The sequence below is a fragment of the Odontomachus brunneus genome, unplaced genomic scaffold (genome assembly GCF_010583005.1).
Source record: "Odontomachus brunneus isolate Ranch 3 - 2012 unplaced genomic scaffold, Obru_v1 Obru_scaffold_018, whole genome shotgun sequence".
Classification (NCBI taxonomy): domain Eukaryota; kingdom Metazoa; phylum Arthropoda; class Insecta; order Hymenoptera; family Formicidae; genus Odontomachus; species Odontomachus brunneus.
In genome coordinates this window covers 1,824,765-1,843,669 of record NW_022639468.1, presented here as the reverse complement: position 1 = coordinate 1,843,669, position 18,905 = coordinate 1,824,765, and the positions used below count along the sequence as shown (strand labels likewise).

Genomic DNA, 18,905 nt, shown 5'->3' with positions numbered 1-18,905 from the left:
GTGTCATGAGCGCGGAAACGCAGGAGGTCTTCTGACGGAAGGGCAGCACGCCGCGGGGGGATACGAAACAGAGGGTGCAGCGTCGCATGGATGAGGGGGTCCGAAAGCCATTGCCGAGCGTCGACAATTAGCGCGCCCCAACGCAAATCGTCCCCTAATCCGAAGCTTATTCCTTCCGCGCCATTGAGCCACGGATCAGTCGAAAGGTGGGCTCGCATGGTCGGTCGAAAAAGAAGTATAAGGTAGAAAGTGTTGCGCCGCCATTAGGTCATGATTGTAGCCGGTTAGTGAACGATATGGCGATTTGCAGTGAAGCGAAGCAAACGTTGCGAAACGCATATCTTTCGTGATTCACGATATCACTGACTTTTCTCTCCTTGTTCAAATATCCCAGTGGTTTCGAATCATACACGGAAAATCGAGCCGGAAAAACGAAAGATCGAGCAGAGTAAACCACGCGTGTACGATCGAAATGGGGAAGCCAGAAGGAAAAAAAATAGCTGGCACCGAGAAAGCACATCGTCGAGGATAGAATATCTGTGTTAAAAATACTCGGCTAAAGTACTCGATACTACCGCGACCGAGGTAATAATATATCGGTGATTAAAATACGCTTGGGCGCATCGTACGTGAAGTATCGATTGTACTGTACGATATGAAAGCGCCAACTGTAACGTCGTATCCTTAAATCGTGTCCGGCCGCTACGTCGTAAAGGGTTAAATGTCCGTCGCGTCGTATTCGCGCTCACGTTGACGCGCGCGCCCGTAGCGAACGGCGTGTTGTACGCGCGTGCTGCAAAGGCAGGCAGACGGGGAATATTTTCCATGGCGTGCGCATTCGTTATTCGACCGGTCGATGCCGGGTAATTGAATACGCGGCTTTTATACGCGGCCGAGGGCGGTGTGCGCGGCTCGTATACTGGGTTGGCGGGAAAGGAGGGTCGGTTCTCTCTGGTGGGAGCCGTTGGACAAAAGGAGGGAGGGCGACGGCAGAGGAGAGGGGGGGGGAGAGTGAGCGCACAGCTCGTACCGAAACACGTAGAACGGCGGCGGGTAGCGGAAAAGGGTAGATCGACGACGGGGGGTGTATAGAAAGAGAGAGAGAGAGAGAGTAAAGCCAACGTAGGGGGCGAGGGATTGCGGGGGCTAGCTCGCTCGGTGTGTTCCGCTGTTCCGGGGTTTTATAGCGGCGGTCGGAATTAATGAGGGGCCGTGTTTTCACGGCGACCGAGTGGCGGTGCAGATTTCATTTTACTATTTACCCCGGGGAATTTATTTGGCAACGAGAGAGCGGCGGAGGACAGGGCGCGGTGCCGCCGGTGGTTGTTGCCGGCAATGATGGCAAAGAGGATACACGATCGTGCGCGCGACACGAGCGACGCCACGTTTGACGGCAATCGTGCGTTGTCTCGCGGTATTTGTGAAATCCTTTTGAGGCTATCGATGATTTGATGTTCCGTAGAATATCACTTATGACCGATTGGAAAGAGCTCGAATTACTCTCAGAGCAGTGTGCGCTACCCTGTTGCTGGATAAACAATTTAACGTTCCTAGGAACGTACTTCCGTTCGTTTCGGGCAAAAACCGGCGTCGTATCAAGTCAAAAATCCAACGACGTGAACTTTCACACGATAATATTTGGATGTTGTCCCGTCTAAATAGCCGTTCAGTCACTCTCCTTCGCATCCTCGTTTCTCTCCCCCACTCTTCCTCTCCCTCTCTCTTTCTTTCCTCGCCCCCTTCGGCTCTATTCCAACGACTGGGGGTCGACCATGGGGGTCGTCGCCTCGCAACCCCGCTGGTGCCAGCGAACAAAACGTTATTAAATCGCGGATTCGCGTCACGTTTCACGATCTAACGAATTAATATGGAAATTCCAAAGTACCTTACGAACGAACGAACGGCGTCGACGCGAAATCCCACCGGCACCACTGGAAGCAACGGGCAAAGAGATCGCGTCGCATTGGCGTCGACATCTCAATTCTACCCCCGTTCTCGCCAGCAATTACACTCGAGTTTGCCTGGTTATCTCGAACGTATATCCTGCGGCCTTTGTCGAATATTAATTAATATTAATACACGTATGTCGCGACGATGGAATTAAACTTCGTAATAATATCATACGGTTACATGCTAATACTTTGTTACATTTATTAATATCTGTAGCTCGCGGCAAAAATGTTAATTAAAAGGTTGAGAATAAATGTGAGCAAAGCCCATAATTTGCGCGATACAAGAACCATGTTTAAAATCAACTTTAGAAATCCTGCTTTCTACCACTCCTGCCCCGAACTCTTCGACGAAGGGATTTTCCCGTATGACTATACCGACAAGGGTGTTGGTGGTGATTGCGATTTTTCGAGAGCGGTGACGTTGGCGGGATTTGAATCGATCGTTCTCGGGGAAGACGTACAAATGCGGTGAAACTCTACGCCCATGATTACGGTCGTAGCGCTACGGGACTAAAATGAAACGTATATTTGAGGTTAGGGCGGATCAGGGGTTGAGCCTGGCAGGCCCTGGAGTCGTTTATATGGTGATTCAATGGGGGTGCTTGGCAAAATGTCAAGGGACTCGTAAGGGTGGCCTCGAGTTTCGCCGGCTTTCAGCTCGCCGCGGTCGCCGTCGCCGCCGCCCTTGCCCGGCTGTTCGCGCAAAAATTTCACGTTCGCAGCTTCGTGCGTCTCGTGAACGCTGAGAGACGAACCTGCGTGATAACAAAGGAACCCGCGCAAATGTTTACCAAAAAAAGGATTTCACCCGCGCGATATTATACGCAAAACGGAGCATTGCTGAAACTAGAAAGTACCATTGTCAAGATATATCTGTGGCAAAATCTGTTTGCTGCTATGCTGCGTTCGCCACATTGATTTCTGAATTGCAAAGCGCCTGAAAGATGAGAGCGAAAATATTGAAGGGGGATTATTGTACTCTGCACTGAGAGAAAAAAATAGTTGATTTAACCAAATTTATAGTCATTTTGTCTCAGTGTAATCTTCAGCAACGTAGTATTCTCATCGCACTTAAAATGAGCCGCGAGCAAGCTCGACAGTGCGATCATTTCGGCTGTCATGACGCCGTTATCAGAGACTTGGCGCTAATCAACTCGTCGACGAGCTTTGCGTCGTTTGACTCGGCTTTGTGCTTCTGACATTAATCGATCCGGTGTACGATAACGAGAGTGCCGGGTGGCGCGAGCAATTTAACGGCGAGATGCTTTCCGACCTTGATACGATCCGAACCGATGAATCGACGTGCTATTCGTGTCGCGAGTAGAACAGATGTCCATCCGACCACGGTCGGCGGGTAGCCTTTGTCAAGGCTGCAGTTTCCACACGCTCGTTACGCAACGAAAAATATGGGCGAGTGGGTGGGCTTGAACTCTGACAGTTGATTGTTGCCGCGTACGAACAAAGCGTCATCGAGGGACGAAAGCGGATATTGCATGTGGAAAAGGTTACCATCAGGCAAGAGGCAAAGGAAAAGCCGCGGAACGAAAAAAAAAAACAATTGTCATCGCTTTTCAACGAGTCGTGTAATACCGGCGCGTGATCAAATTTATAATCGACCTTGAAGTCTCGAAATTGATGATTTAATATCACCAGGCGCTTGGATCAATCGATATTAGAAACTGGTTCTGCGACGATTAACCGATTTCGGTCGCTTGTTTATCTCCACAGGCAACGGAACTCGAGCCTCAACTTCGCCGTGAGGTCGACGATCGCGCTTTATGACAATTACAGCTGATGACAATCGATGGCGCGCTGTCTATTGCTGAAAAAGGCATCGTCCCCGCGGGGGGACTGTCTTGTCTGTATCTCGTTCGCCGCAAATCGATCGGAAACGGCGGGCGAATACAAATCGCCGGCACATATAATCCGCTTTCCTCGCGCACCGCAATTTGTCTTCTCGGCCCTTCGTCGTTTTCTGTTAGACGCTGCCCTTGCCGAGCCGGTCCTTCTCCCCTCCGGCTAATCCGCCGCCCGGGTCCTTCCGGCATCGATTTTTCACGCGAGACCCGACTTTCGAGCGCGGCCGAGGGTGCTCCCTACGAGAAAAAGAGAAATGGAGGGAAAGAGATGGATAGAGGGTTACGCGAGGAGTCAGCAGATTAAATAGGAAAAGGTCAACCACGATCTGACACGAAGGGCGCCCACGGCTGTTACATGGTTCCCTTCCTCGCTGGTCTTTCACCTTCTTCCACGCTCCTTCTTTCCATTGACCGGGTCTTTGCGTCAGCTCTCAACTCATATATTTTTATCTCTATCACTTTTTTTTATTTTTATCTGCTCTTTATTATTCAATCGGCGTAAATTCTTTTAAATAATCTCGCAATATTTTCAGCTGCATCCGTTTTTTGCAAAAAACTCGAACTCGGATGTAGTGCAAATTACTTTTATCCGCGCCTGTCTTGTGACGCGTATATGTCCGTGTATCACAGATCGTTCTATTTGTATATCTTTCTTCAGTTGCGGTACTTTATTTTGTCCCCACGCGTACCACGAGTCACGTAGTGCTCTTAGGGGAATATTCCGAGTACGAAACAAATTTTTTCTCTCTCCGCCACCCTCGACCACTGCCGGAGGATACACGCGAGAGGGTGAACCGCGGGCATCGACCAGATCGCCCTCTACATTCGCGATTCTCTTCCCCAAGGGTGTCCTCGGCTGGTTATCGAACGTCGGCACGACAACTGAGCCGAGTTACGGAATCACGTGAGACACTCGACCTGGAGTCTCATCGAATTATCGGGGATTTCGCCTGCCCTTTTCACCAGCTCGTGCACTCGATGTCACGCTCCTTCCGAGCGAGTGTCGGCCAGTTGACACTTGTATGTGTAACCGGATATTTCTCTCACCAAGTGTATAATGCAAGAGCTATTGAACTATCTCGTTCGATGACACGTGTAATTTGCAATTCTGTTGGCATAATTATGACGCGAAAGTGCGACATCGTGATTTCTTTCCAGAATTTTCAGATTGCCACCGAATTATAATTCTGACGTCTTCACTGTATTTCGGATCAAAGAGAAGGAAGGGGCATAACAAAATTTAATAATCGTCAATTGATATTTATTTATTTATAAATAGGATAATACCTCTTGTGACAACAGATCACATATGCGTCATTATGTGTAAACGCACATACACAAAATAATTTAATAAAACAGTGCAGAAAAGAAAACAGTAATATGCAAAAGAGAATTATGCAATATGTTATATATGCAAAAAAAGAAAACAACAGAAAAAACAGGAAAAAAACCATAAAAATGTATGAACAAGTAGACCAATGGATCGATATATCGCGTGGCAATTGAACAAATAGAAATATAGTGGGAAAAGAGTTCAGCGGCAAGCAAATTTTATCCGACTAGGATGGAGTAAGCGCTTGAGAAATGATTTTGCAATTTTCGCGACATACATTCGACTGCGCTGTTTCTGAGGCAACAGTCACGACGAGCTGCGGTAGGATGACATTTTTTGTAAAGCGATATCGGTCATCCTCGCGCGCGCGTCTTGTGTAGGGTCGATACCCTTCCGGTTCTGTCTACAAACTGGTAGCATCGTCGCCGGAAATTTAATATCATCAACGACAACCCCGGCGTCTCTTCGTCGTCTTCATCTTCGTCGCCGCGTTCTCGTCGACGCGTATCGCATCGTATCGTATCGTATCGCGACGTTCGACAGGGATGGTTAAAGGGAAAACTTTACCCAGTAAAGGTAGCAGCACTCCCTCTCGAGTCTTTTTTTCAATGCTTTAATATCGAGGGGTTGGTCGCGGCACTCCCCGACTGTCGAGAGAAAAAGAAAGAGAGGAGGCCTTCTTGCTTCACCCTTACGCCGCCATGTTTTTCAGCCACCCTGTGTACGGCGCAGATGTGCGCTTCGAAAAGATCGCGTTGGGCGCCGCCCCTCGTGTCGAATTTCTTCCTAACTTATCTTAATTTCACCTTGTAATTACGGTCGGTATTAAGTTGCGCAGGAACCGTCGCCGCTCCTCTCAATTTCCTCTACCTCTTGATATCGATCGTTCTCAGCGATTTTCCAAACGAGCAGAACATACTTGACACCTAATTCTGTTTTGGTAAATTTTAATGAATATTAATAAATGCCTCTTGATAGATTGTAATAACACACTGTTGACTTCAATGACGACCGAAGAGAGAGCGTATCGTCGAAGATCTTTATTCGTAGTAAGCAGATTCATAGCTCTTGTCTTGAGGGCGGTTTATTAAAATTCGGAGAAAATAATTTAAAGTGACATAAATATGACATTTGTCAATCGTATGCCGATATTTTCTTTTTCTCGTGAAATTTTATAGTAAATGTTTCTTTACAGTACTGTTTGTTAAAACAGTATTGTAAAAAAACTGTCAAAAATGTTTGAATCGACAAAAAAAAAATTGAACGCATCTAAACATGCACACATACACGTGTCAGTGTCCTTGAAGACGTCAACAATAAACAAAGTTACAGTTGGTATTTTATGAATTACGAGAGTTTTTAACAATAATCGCGCGTTTCTGTCATTTCTTCAATTGTGTTCCAAAGCTATGATATAATTTTCAAGAGCACGCTGCGTATCGATTTCCAGCGTCGTTGACGCTTTTTCAACCCTCGGCGATTATGTCGTCTTGCTGGCCAATAAAAAGCGAACGTACACGATTAACATTTCATACGGGGTGTACACGTGTGCCAACGTGAACTAAGCACACTAAGTATACCGCGGAGTGACTTTTATTCCCCCCGGGGGGCTCTTATGGCAGCGAGCCGGCGAGAGCGCGAGTGAGCGCCGCGCGGAGTAAATCGGCCGGCGATTTGCCGTTAAAAATAATGCTAACTTTCGCCTCGACAGCACGCGATTTCGCCGCAGCCGGCCATTATCGACCGCGTTATTTTTACTCTGAAAGCTAGACCGAGCGACCGTCACGACCCACGTTAAGATTTCATGGGCGACACTCTCCGTGCACACGGCCGACACACACGCACACACACAGAGGCGCGAAACGCGACGAGGACCATGAAAATTTATCCTCCGAGTTTCCGAGGTGACGAACACGATCGGGCGGACAAACTGTTCAAAAGTTGGACGTATACGAGGAGAACGGGCGGAAGGGGTGAGTGTTCATTCCGCGTACGCGACGGGAAAATCTCTCGGCGTATTCCCACGGGAGAATTGTCGCCTCGGACTTGAGTAAGAATTCGAGTGGAAATTTCGTCTTAACATTTCGTACACACGTCGCACGTTTGTGTAAGATCCTCTCGGTGTATGTACCCCCGTCTGTATTACATCGCTGCGAATTTCGTAAGTCACGGCTCTGCTCTAACTTATCGTGCTTCGCCGCCGGTGTCGGACGAACGACCACGTTGTTATCCTTCTCTCCCTCGCGCCCTTGTTCGCGTTTCCTTCCCTTCCGGTTCTCGTAGGGCGTCCCTTTTCACGCGTCGCTTGCTGCCGAATCTCAGTGAGCAATTCCGATCCCGGGCACGATCCGCCGTCAGTGTTTTACTGCGCATACCGGAAGTACCCCGGGGAGAAGACGTCGGTGAGGAACGTCGTCCCCTTTGCTCGGTCGAGTCATGTCTTATGCATAAAAGTCTTATGCATAAGACGCAACGGCCGCGTGGCGATAGTGCGATGCAGCAACCGCAGCACTCAGCGTATACGACCACCACCACCCGTCATCGCCACCGCCGCCGCCATCACGGTTTTGCACTGCAAAAATATCGTGATGAATCGCGCGAGATACTCGCATTGTTCGGCACATATCGATCAGCGTGCGGGAAAACGTCGGAGAGACGTTTGACGAATTTTACGACACGCCAGACATCTCCTTGAAAAAAATAAAATTTGAGATATGTATAGTAAGAATTAAAGAGGGAAAGAGAGAAAAAGCAGACACCAACAATGTACAATTCCGCATGATTCTGTCGTGCGGAAACCGTGAAAGAATCAGCACAGCGTTGAAAAATGAGCCAACAACGCTCTCTCGTGATGTTTATTCATGCGCGAAAAGGAGCGTTGTCGCAGCAGAAAATGTCGAAAATTAGGATTTCTAGCGGTGTGAGAAAGAAAAACGCGCGATTCGTCACGTCCGTCGCGACGTTATATCGGCGACTCAAATTTATCGGACGTAAGGACGGACGTGAATGAACGGCAAAGCGGGCGCATCAGGTACACGACGCTCTAAATAATTCATGTCGCGCGAGGCATCAGGTACACACGTTCCCGCGGTCCACGGTATTCCACCGGCAGAGTCGCTCTCGCGTGCGACGCCCGGCGTCGCGGCGCCCAGCTCTCGTCGGGGATTTATGCGTCCGCCACCGGAACGATACCCGTTTATCGCGACGCGAGAATCGATCGAACGCTCGCCCCTCGCGCGGACGAAGGGACAGAGAGAGAAAGAGAGGAAGAGAAAGAGAGAGAGAGAGAGAGAAGGAAAGAGGGTTGAGATTCTGCAGGATGGTGGGAATTTTATCCTTGCGCGAGCGACGGAACAACGCGAAAACGGCGGCATCCTCTCCTCGACCCTCCTCTTGGCACTCCTCTATTATGCTTCGCGCTTGCTATCCGCGTCGATGGTTTTGTCAACCTTACAGAAATCGCTTTCCACCTGTTGTCTACCGCTCGCCGGCACTTTTCAATTTCTTCGATTGCGTTAAGAGCCGGCGATTTCTTCTCGCGCTCTTAACGCAATTAGGCGCGGGGCAATAATTGAGAATTCGGATATGGTTCCCTAATAAAAAGACGCGATCTATTTTAATTAAAAATATAATAATCATTAATATTTCATATTCAAATAATGGACATATACGTGTAATTTTTTAGCTCGGAAAAGCGATACGAGAGAAAATTTGGCATAGTTTTCTCTAAAATAACATAAGAAACTCTTGTGATTTTAATATAATTGTTATTAAAAGAGGAAACAAAATAAGGACGTTCTTGTAATTTCTTGGCTAGATCAATCTCGTGAAAAAGAATTGTTCCCAACTTCGTGAAATTCCAAAAAGAGAGAGAACTTTGCTTTAATATGGAATATCAAAAATTGAATTATTTAAAGGACGCACACAAATGTGTTTCTACGCAAATGATATTCGTGCAACGTCATTTATATCGATATTTATAGAATATTTAATTACAAAAGATTTAACGAATTATCATGTTATCGACAACGTATTTTGTCAAAACCGTCGAGCATTTAATTCGCCTTGTTGGTTTATAAACGCTATATCCTCGCGATGATAGATCGGCCTTCTGCTTTACCTCGATACCTCCGCCTATAATCAACTTTTTATTATCGCAACCGGTTCGTGATTCTATAAACGATTTTAAATGATGATCGCTTCGCTTCCCTCCCCCGTTTAACGACACGACAATTATCTCTTTGTGCGTTTGGCATCGTCGATTAATATCTGTCGTACGAACGAAAATGATAATTACTTTATCGGTTATATTAAATCGACATGCCTGACCCCTCCTTCGGCAGGTAAATGCGCGCAGAGGATTTCCTTTGATCTATGCACCAGCGTAATGCCCTTTATCCTTTCGCGCAACGTGATCTCGAACGCGTTCGAATAAATTTTATCATCGGCATATTGCGCTGGCGAAGGCAAAAAAAGACGATAAATATCTCTACATATATGAGCAAGAGATTATGGCGTGTTAAAAAGAAAAAAGCGAGATATATATATATATATATATATATATATATATATATATATATATATATATATATCCTCTCGATAGAGAGGGCCTTGTCGCGCGAAGTGACGGCGTTCGCGGCAAGAAATCGCCAAGTCAATATCACTTAGCGCAATGCCGCGACCTCGTCGTCGACTCGTTAATATCGCTTGTATGCGCGGCTGAGTCTTCGTGCCCTTAAGTACTTGGCGAACTTTCCGACATCGTCGACGTACGAGCACCTCGTCGCCCTCCCGAGTCTTATCGCGAACCCTGGCTACGCCCAGCCGCCCCTTATAATCCGGGACACAGCGTATAATGGCCCGGTAAACGTGAATCGCAATAACTTCATCGCGCCGGCGAGGTGTTGCAGGCGACACGCGAGATAAAGCGATACTCTTTCATGCGCGCGCGCGTGTGCTTTGTAACAAGCCGTAGCACGAACTTTCTCGCGAGTCTTCGCGAGTTTGCACAGCCCGGAGTCGGAACTCGAGAGAAAAAAGAGAGAGAGAGAGAGAGAGAGAGAGAGAGAGAGAGAGAGAGAGACCTCAGGTGGGCGCCTTCGTGGTGTCTTGTTTAATCCCGACGCGCAACTGTTTGACGGACAGCACTGAACGACGTGTATTTGAAGACTTAGGGGAGGCGATCGAATAACCTCAAGATCTTGTTAAACGTTTCCGAGGTGAGGGTGAAAGTCTTCATCGCTGGTAGATGATTGCATCATTGGCACGAAGCTAGAGTTTCTCAAGTCAAAGTTAGAAGCCGGCCGTCATTTCTAGAAAGGAAATAAGTGAGTGAATGAGAAAGAAGCTGCCTCATCATTTCAATCTTAGAGCTTTTCTCTCGCTCCCACTCACGTTATTCCTAAAAATGACGGACAAGAGGTGGATCAATCAGGAATCATCATGCTTTGTCCTAACTTTGTGGGAAACTCTACACAAAGTTATTCAAGTTCTAGAACAATATGACAGATAATCAGTCTCGTTCTTACTCGTCGTTTCGTTTTCATTTCACGCTCAATCACCCGAATACCTGAACCAGTCGAGAACCATGAAGCGCTAAAGAAAATGACGACCTCGTCTCTAAGAAATTATCCATTTTGAATTCAGAATTTCGACTTGAGAGAAAAAAGAAGAAAAAGAAGGAGGACTATGAGGGTGGCACCTGGAAACAGGTGCGATTTACGCGACGACCTATGTGTATCGGAAGCGCCCGATGAAAACACTTGAGTGTAAAAACAAAGTTAGTGGCGTAATCCGGTCGCCACCGTCCTCCTCATGAGGAGGTGGCGCGCGCGCGTCTTCCTCTTCCTCCGTCGTCTTCCGCCCCTTTGCGTCGTCGCTCTTTCCTCCCTTTGCTCTTTCGCAGGGACATGAGAGAGCGCCGTTGATGGGGTGTAGTGAGAGTCGCAGGGACCGTAACGGGCCGGATTCAGGCTCTTCCTGTCTTAGTGGTGTGGCGTTACCATGGTAACAGACTGTAAGCCGCTTAACACCCCCGGCCACTCCACTGCCCTGCACCTCCCGCCGCGCAGCCTCCTGTTCCGAGCACGACGGAATCCTCGTGGCTCCGACACACAGAGTCAACCCACACCCTGTGTGATACCCATGGCAGAGCGGGTGGTAGTAAATGTCGTTTTCCCCTCTCTTCTGTCCCTAGCCGCCGCCCGCCTCGTCCCGTCCCCGCTCCGCGACCGAGCACGGTTTCGCACCCTCATTGGTAACGAGCGGGCGAGAAGTCCCTCGACTCGGCACAGGGAGAGAGGATATCTCTCGACTGTCACCGAACGATCGCTCTTCGTAGGAGATGTGTAGTCGAGCCGAGAGAACGACGATTAGCGATGGAGGATAGTCGAGAGATTGGGATGTAAGGGCGAGGTGGGGTAGGTAAGTTAGCGATAATCTTCGTCGTAGGATGGGAACGAACTTGCGGTCGGAAGTTTCGGCGACGAAGTGCGAGCGGATTCTGTCAGAGCGGACGCTGACATCTCGCGGTTTATTCAAACAGCCAACGGCAGAGGGGTGAGGGGCCGGGAGTCTGCGAGAACAAAAGGTGAAACGGCGAGAGATACTATGCCGTTGAATGAGAGCGTTTCTCGCGAGGAGGACATAAAACCCCTTCGCTGGACGTGGTAGACGGGCGCACGCGGTAGCCACGCGCAGTGTGGCGTCGTGGAAAAAGAATCGGATACCTTCCCGCTTTTGTCTTGAAACAACCGGTATGACGTACGTTGTCGACCATACTTAGTCTATTCCCCTAGGTTATTCACCGCCGGCTCTTTCTGTCGTCGTTTTGCCGCAAAATTGACGAGCGCGCGAGATGAGCGGTGACGTTATTGGAGAACGGGCAGATACTGAAACGCGAAACTGAATTCCGAGCGACGAGGGATGAACAATGCGGGCGAAAAGGTGTTCGGTTCCGGAGTGTTTTGGGAATGAGAACAGAGCACGGACGACGAGGACGAGATGGAAACGAGGGATGAATAAAGATGGGCGACGAAGATAGCTTGGCAAAGGACCGAGAGAAGGAGGTGGGGCGGGGGAAAGAAGAGAAGGACCCGAAACAGCGCGAAGTCGTCTCTGCACTCCGCTGATGAAGAATTCAATGGCGGGACGACTCTATCCCTCCTCAAGAGATGGAAAGAGAAGACCATCGGGCATTATCTCTTTGTTATTTTCTCGTTTCATCCCCAAGGGCGTTTTTCGCGCGAAGAAGGAAAGGACGACTTCCTCGTTCAAGACAAAGGACAGCTCACATGCCCACGTGCGTCGCTAACCATAATAAAGAAAAAGGGGTGAAGACAGAAAGCGTGATCGTCGCGGACACTTCGTGATCATTTCTTCTTTTTTTTTTATGACTTATGTTGTTACTATTTTTTTTACCTTCATTAACTCGATCGAGGTTCAGCGAGCATCGATATAGTCTGACAAACTCCTCCACGGCTTCTTGCGTGTTCGAAACGAAGAGCTTGAAAGATACAATAATGCGATTTTCCTCTCTTAGCGTTTGCCACTGATGTCATTATGCATTTCGTCGGCTTTTAAGGAAACGTAAGTCGCCGAAGTGAAGAAGGAAAACAGTGAAGGAAAGATATTTTTGCGAAGCGTAAAAAGAGAAATATCAAAAAAATAATTTTTTAATTGAATCGATTACTTAAGGAAGTTGAGGCGACAATCAGAATTTGCCAGTCATCAAAATTATAGAATCAAATTTACATGGGAACCTCAAGACCTTTTCTTTAATATCCTTCCATTGTTTCACTGACTTTGTATACATTTCGTGGCATAATGAATACATATTACAATGCCGTCGCATTTATAATAACACAACGTTGCGTTTTTATATTGACCTATGTGAGACTCAGAATAATATGAAAAAATAATATCAAACAAATACAACATTTGAAAATAAATTTAGTGTTACCTCGATGTCACTTTAGTCAACCTTGATATGAAAAAGATGAAGTGAGGAAAGTGTGCACTATGGAACCACATTTGAATCGCAGAGCTACCTGTGTGCCTTTCTTAATATAATCAAACATGTCAGAACAATCAGTCTGCTAATTAAGAAACAGCATTTGCTTAGCAAATAATGTTATTTAATAATGCAAAGTTATGATGATAATTCTTCGAAAAGCATTTTGCAATGCACAGCTCCATCTACCGTATTATGTGTGATCACATTTACCAATCTTCTTTAATTAATAACTCAAACTTTTATGTGGTTGTTTGCGAATTGGTAGAGGAATTTTGTACTCATATAATATAAAGAAATTTTGTAACTCATATAGTATCAAGAAATATTGAATTTTGTATACATATATTGCACTTGGTTAAGTGGCGTGCATGTGTGTGGATGTTTATTTAATATGGTGCGTGAGTTTGGAATGATTTTAGTGTATTGAGTTACGTATTGGAAGATTAGATAAGAAAAATTATATAGAATGATGCTAAGTGAAAAATATAAAAAAGGAAAATATACTGATACTAAAGTATACATATATTGAACATATATACATTTTCTATGTTGAAAATTTAAAAAAAATATTCATATCTAAAGATAATAAGAAATGACCATAAAACAATAAGAATGACAGTTCGCTACGTGTTTAGACATTATTGTACTTTATCTCATCTCGATGTTGTCAGTTTGGCAATACGGCTCGAGTTAAAACTCAAATGTTTAGATTACGATTAATATTTCGTTAACGCATTTTAGGCAAGCGTTACTCCACTTTGCTCATTATTATGCGGCTCAATGTTGTCGAAGCGCTAGTTATGATTGACATGACCGCCTGTAGTTACATGGCGGATTTAAAATTATTTCGACTCTGTCGATTGTTCGTCCTGTCTCACGGGTCGCGAACGGCGATTAATTGTCACCGTCGTTTGTCTAATTAACGAACGTCGGCGCGCAACGACGATATTTTATAGCTCGTTCGGCTAGCGTCTCTCGCCGTAAATCCTAATTATTGTCGTCATCGGCGCGCATCGCGCTTTATCATATTGCTTGCCGTTTCCGCTGTGACGTCAGGAATTCGAAAGTAGAAATCGTAAGTAAACCTGCGCTCGACAACGTTCCCAGCCACTTCATTCATTACGGCTGATCGTCTTCGTTAAATAAAATTAATACCGATTCATCGCGAGCACGCGAGGAATCGATATCTCCAACTATTAGATGCTAATTACTGTGCAATTACCACCACTTTACGTATTGCGTAAGCGAGATTACTGGTGATTGATAAGTATATCCGTAAACACAATACTACATGAAGAGAATGTTATAGTTCTCTTTTTTTCTTTCATATAAATTTTTTTAATTTTGCTATGTTCTTCAGGAATAAACTGTCAGTGAAGTCTCTATTTCGCTAAAGAACGTAGTAAATCTGGCTAGAAACATAGCAAATATTTTAATAGCACATTTCACTTCCTAAAATATAAGTATCACGTATGAAATAAAAGGAATTACTGCAGAATATCAATCTATTCTTCTTTTAGTTACAAAAAATCATACAGTAATTCTTATTACAAAATTGTCTTCATTTACGTAGCGGTTAACAATAAATAAATATCGTTGAGTTCCGCACATTATTCGGACATTTACAAATTCGTAGCGCACTTCGAGTCTCGGTATTTGCGGGTGTCGAGGTGAGAAAATCGCTCTGTGTACGACGCGTCGATATTGGCTCTTACGCGTATGTACACACACGCATACTCGGTGATACTTAGTGCCTTTCTTCTGCCTCTCGCCGCCCGCGGCTGTCTCGCAATTAATCTCCCACGAAGTCGATCATGCTCGGCCGACCTCCCTGGCGGGTCACGTCAACACGAGCGCGACCTCCGATCCCGCGAGGAATTATGAGCCACGCTCGTTACCGAGCACGAGGGCGAATGCACGTGTGGAGACGACGGGGTCGCTCGTTAATCTCCACCCGATAACGCCTCTTTCGCGGTACGAGACGCGTTATCGGAGGTTGTTACCGCGAGCTGCGTACAAGATAGATAGATAGATAGAGAGAGAGAGAGAGAGAGAGAGAGAGAGAGAGAGAGAGAGAGAGAGAGAGAGAGAAAGTTCGTCCAGTGGACGACGCCGGTGGCACGACGGGGATGAGCTAAACGTCACGATTGATTGAATTTCCGTCCGGGGAGAAAATCAAGCGTGCGACATATACACGCATCCTGCAGAGCAACGCGTACGTCTTTTGAAGCCATTACGAACAGATTAATTCCGTAAATCGCTGTGACATTCACCTGGCGAGCCGCAGTACTTTAAAGCCGCCTTGTCATGTCAAGAGATTTTCTTCGCCGATTTACCTACCGCACCATGTCGACGTCAGGGAGGTCAGGGAAAGCATAACCGTAGATTCTTTTGATTTTTCTTTGTTTTTTTTTATGTTCTTGCTTTTTTCTTTTTCTGTTAAGTCAAACAGAGTGCGTGAATTTCGCACGAACCCGAGCGCTGACCTCTGCCTCTTGCTTTCAGGTTTGCAGCCTGCCAGCACCAAAGCTCAGCCAACCTCGATTGGCAAGTCCCACCGACCCAGTTCCGGTGTTCTACCTCAGGGTCACACCCCGGGACCTGGACCGGGTGGACAACAGAATAGCAGCAGAAGTTTCGCTGCAGCCTTGAGAAACCTGGCCAAGCAGGCGGGCCCGGCTCCTCAGGAAGAGGAACCCCGCGCCAGTCCGAAGAACCGGGCGCCACCTTCCTTGGTCAGAGGTCCTTCCCCTGCTAAGGTGAGTGATTACACCGGCCACGCTCGCTTTATCCTCTTCCACCGTGAAGAGAAGGAAGAGACCTCCTCTCGCGACCTCGTTCGTTCGGGACAGAAGTGCATCCGCTTCGAAACGCGAACAAAGGCGGCACCCTCTCGACCTCACTCGGTGGTCCCATGATCGGAATAATAAGCGTGCGCTTGGGGTATCGCGGGCGCAGCTGAGAAAAATCGTTGACATCGGTCGTCTTGGGTCGGTCTTCGCCTCGCCACTGTGGACGGCACATTTTCTTTTCTTTTTTTTATTTATTTATTTATTTTTTTCTTTTCGTACGGTTAGGTTGATGAGGAATGTTGTAAATGGATGCGTAACAGCACGGACGAGAGAAGGGTGCATATATTTACTCTTTCTCTTTAGGATCTTTCGGGTCCGCTTGTTACCGATGACACGATTTATTTAGTAACATCACCGAGAGCCTGTCGCTGTTTGTGCGTCGCATGTAGGAAAATCACGAAGTTACTTGAACGGTGAAATTTCGGTGAAAACTCTCGGGAGCTTCGGATACTATGCACAAATGACTGAATAATGTTCGTCGATCAACTCCGCGGGGAAATTACGCGCCGTCAGAAATTTAATTCGATATTTAACGAGACACTCTCGACGTGTCGGGAATTAAAAGCTCCTGATTGATGGCTTCTCACGCGACTCGCGTATCAGAAAAGGGCTGGTAATCAAGAGAAAGCGTGCGAATTCCCGGACACCTTGTGTACAATATTGCGACCCATTTCGAGGTTCACGTGGTCTTGAGGCGTAATTCCTGCCTGAAATTACGATCTCGTCACTAAGGACGAAGGTGTCGAGGTGTTATATAGAATTACTAACGTCAAACAGCGCGAAAGGAAAAAAGAGTGCACGCATTTCAAGCGGCTTCGCGGGATTGCTAGTAGTGTCAAAGGCTCAAAGGTGAATCGAAAACGCAGCCAATCCCGGTAACGAAATGAAAAAGATGCTCGCTCGGGTGGAAAGCGAATAAGGTAGCTCAATTCCCGATAATCGCGAGATCAAAGACCCACCCCGCTCCACGATTGTATCGCCCGTCGTTGCATTGCAAATGCAGAGCATCATCTCCTAAGCCTGATTTCCAGCCTGACATTCCGAGTTAAGTAATCCGAGAGAGTAAGCGCGATACGCTTCGCTTTTTAATTTGCATCCTTCATTCGCGATATAAGAGCATGCACATTCATTCTCAAAGAGTCAACGATTACTGACATCGTTGTGACCTGAATATTTATTGATTACAGTTATGTAACTTTTCTTGGACAAACAACAGAGTTAGGAAACAGAGTTAGGAGAATAATAGCGATATAGATGTTTACCTCTGCTGATAGTACAGAATCCATTAGATTAATTTTTCGAATTTTCATACTCGCGAGGACGGCATTTTGCATCGACGCCTTGGCCCAACCGGAGGTTCTTCCTACCAATTTCCACGGCGAAGTCATCCGAGCGGCAACTCATTGCCGGTTCAGTGCACGACTTCGTTACAACGCCCAGCAATAAACTGCGAACCGCTCGTAACGTTTAAGTGGCGGAAGAGACTATAAGCTGAGGAAAATTTCAGGCAATTTGCGTTGCCCCGCACCTTCTAGGAAATCGCCTTGAAAATATTGTTAACTCTCGGGATACTGTCGGTTTCCCGCCACCTAACTCCCGCTTTTTCTTCCTGCGAATTTGTGTTTGCGCAAAACAAATGCCGCTTTTTCAATTCAACCGCGACAAGATAACGAATGTTAAGTACAATTTGACGCGATTTGTCGCGAGTCAATACTAATTATTTAAATTGAAGCGATTGTATCGTCGACCACCACTAAGGGGGTCGTTGTTACTAATTATTACGAGAAGAAGATACATCTCGCGGAGTTATACGTTGTGTTTACCGAGAAGTAATCATTGAAATATGTTTTCTTTAGGAGCGATCGACACATGAACGAAGACCCGAGGAGATCCCCTCCTTATACACTACGACTGCCAGGCCCGTTGAAACCAGCAAGCACAGCGTAACTGCCGCGGCTTCCGAATTGCTGGCCCGTTCCGGTTTTCAGCCGTACCGGCCCGAGCACCATCCGGCCCATCCACCGACGTTCGCCCTGGATCCTACGACCTATAGCGCCTATCATCCTGGTCTCTACCCACCGCCTCATCTGCAACACGCTTATAGGTGAGCAACGTTATCGCTAACTTTCACGCTATCAAGGGGGTAATTGCGGGGAGGAAATCCGATGTTCTCCTGTTAAGTAATCTCTAAAGGTCTAAAGACCTCTTCTGGAAATGTTAGTTAAAGAGATTCGACTGTACGAATTTTCCTTCTGTTTATACTATTTCGTACTAACATAATTTCATATACCATTCACAGATTAGAGGAACAGTTGTACTTGGAGCGGTGCGGAATGCTGAGACCGCCGTTGTTTCCCGGGTTGCCGTCGTATCCTCTTTATGGATTGAGATACAGTCCAGACATGCTTCCTCCGCCGCCCGCCTCCTTAAGCCTCATGTCTCCCGTGATGCACGAGCGGTAAGTAATGAGTATAGAAAAAGAATGGGGAAAAAAAGAGACGAGAAAGAACTGTTCAAGTTTCTAGGGAAGACACCAAATTTCTCAATTAACGCAACGATATATGCTTTCTCGTTTCAGGCTGAAGCTGGAGGAGGAACATAGGCTGAGGCAAGCACGGGAGCAGGCTGCGTTGCGAGAGGAGGAGGAGAGGAGAAGAGCAGCGAGAAGTTCTGCTTCCGCCGCACCGGTACCCACTCCTGCACCTGCATCCGCCGATACTGCAGGTGAGCGAGTCGCTCCACCCCCCACTGCCTTTCATTAAAAAAGAAAGCATCGATCGAAGCGCGATTGCGATCTGCCCGATCGCTCGTTAAGGCGCGGTCTCTTTTTTCTTGTCTCTCTGTCTCTCTGTCTCTCTCTCTCTCTCTCTCTCTCTCTCTCTCTCTCTCTCTCTC

At 46.8% G+C, this 18,905-nt stretch overlaps 1 protein-coding gene across 2 annotated transcripts in view; it reads left to right on the top strand.

Annotated features, from left to right (window-relative positions):
* LOC116841806 overlaps positions 1-18,905 on the top strand; it is a 107,658-nt gene that overhangs the window by 79,113 nt on the left and 9,640 nt on the right. For both annotated transcript variants that reach the window (XM_032810186.1, XM_032810185.1), the window contains exons 9-12: positions 15,664-15,917; positions 17,867-18,114; positions 18,310-18,468; positions 18,589-18,734. In XM_032810186.1, coding sequence (XP_032666077.1) covers positions 15,664-15,917; positions 17,867-18,114; positions 18,310-18,468; positions 18,589-18,734 — 807 coding nt within the window. The remainder of the gene's footprint in view (positions 1-15,663; positions 15,918-17,866; positions 18,115-18,309; positions 18,469-18,588; positions 18,735-18,905) is intronic.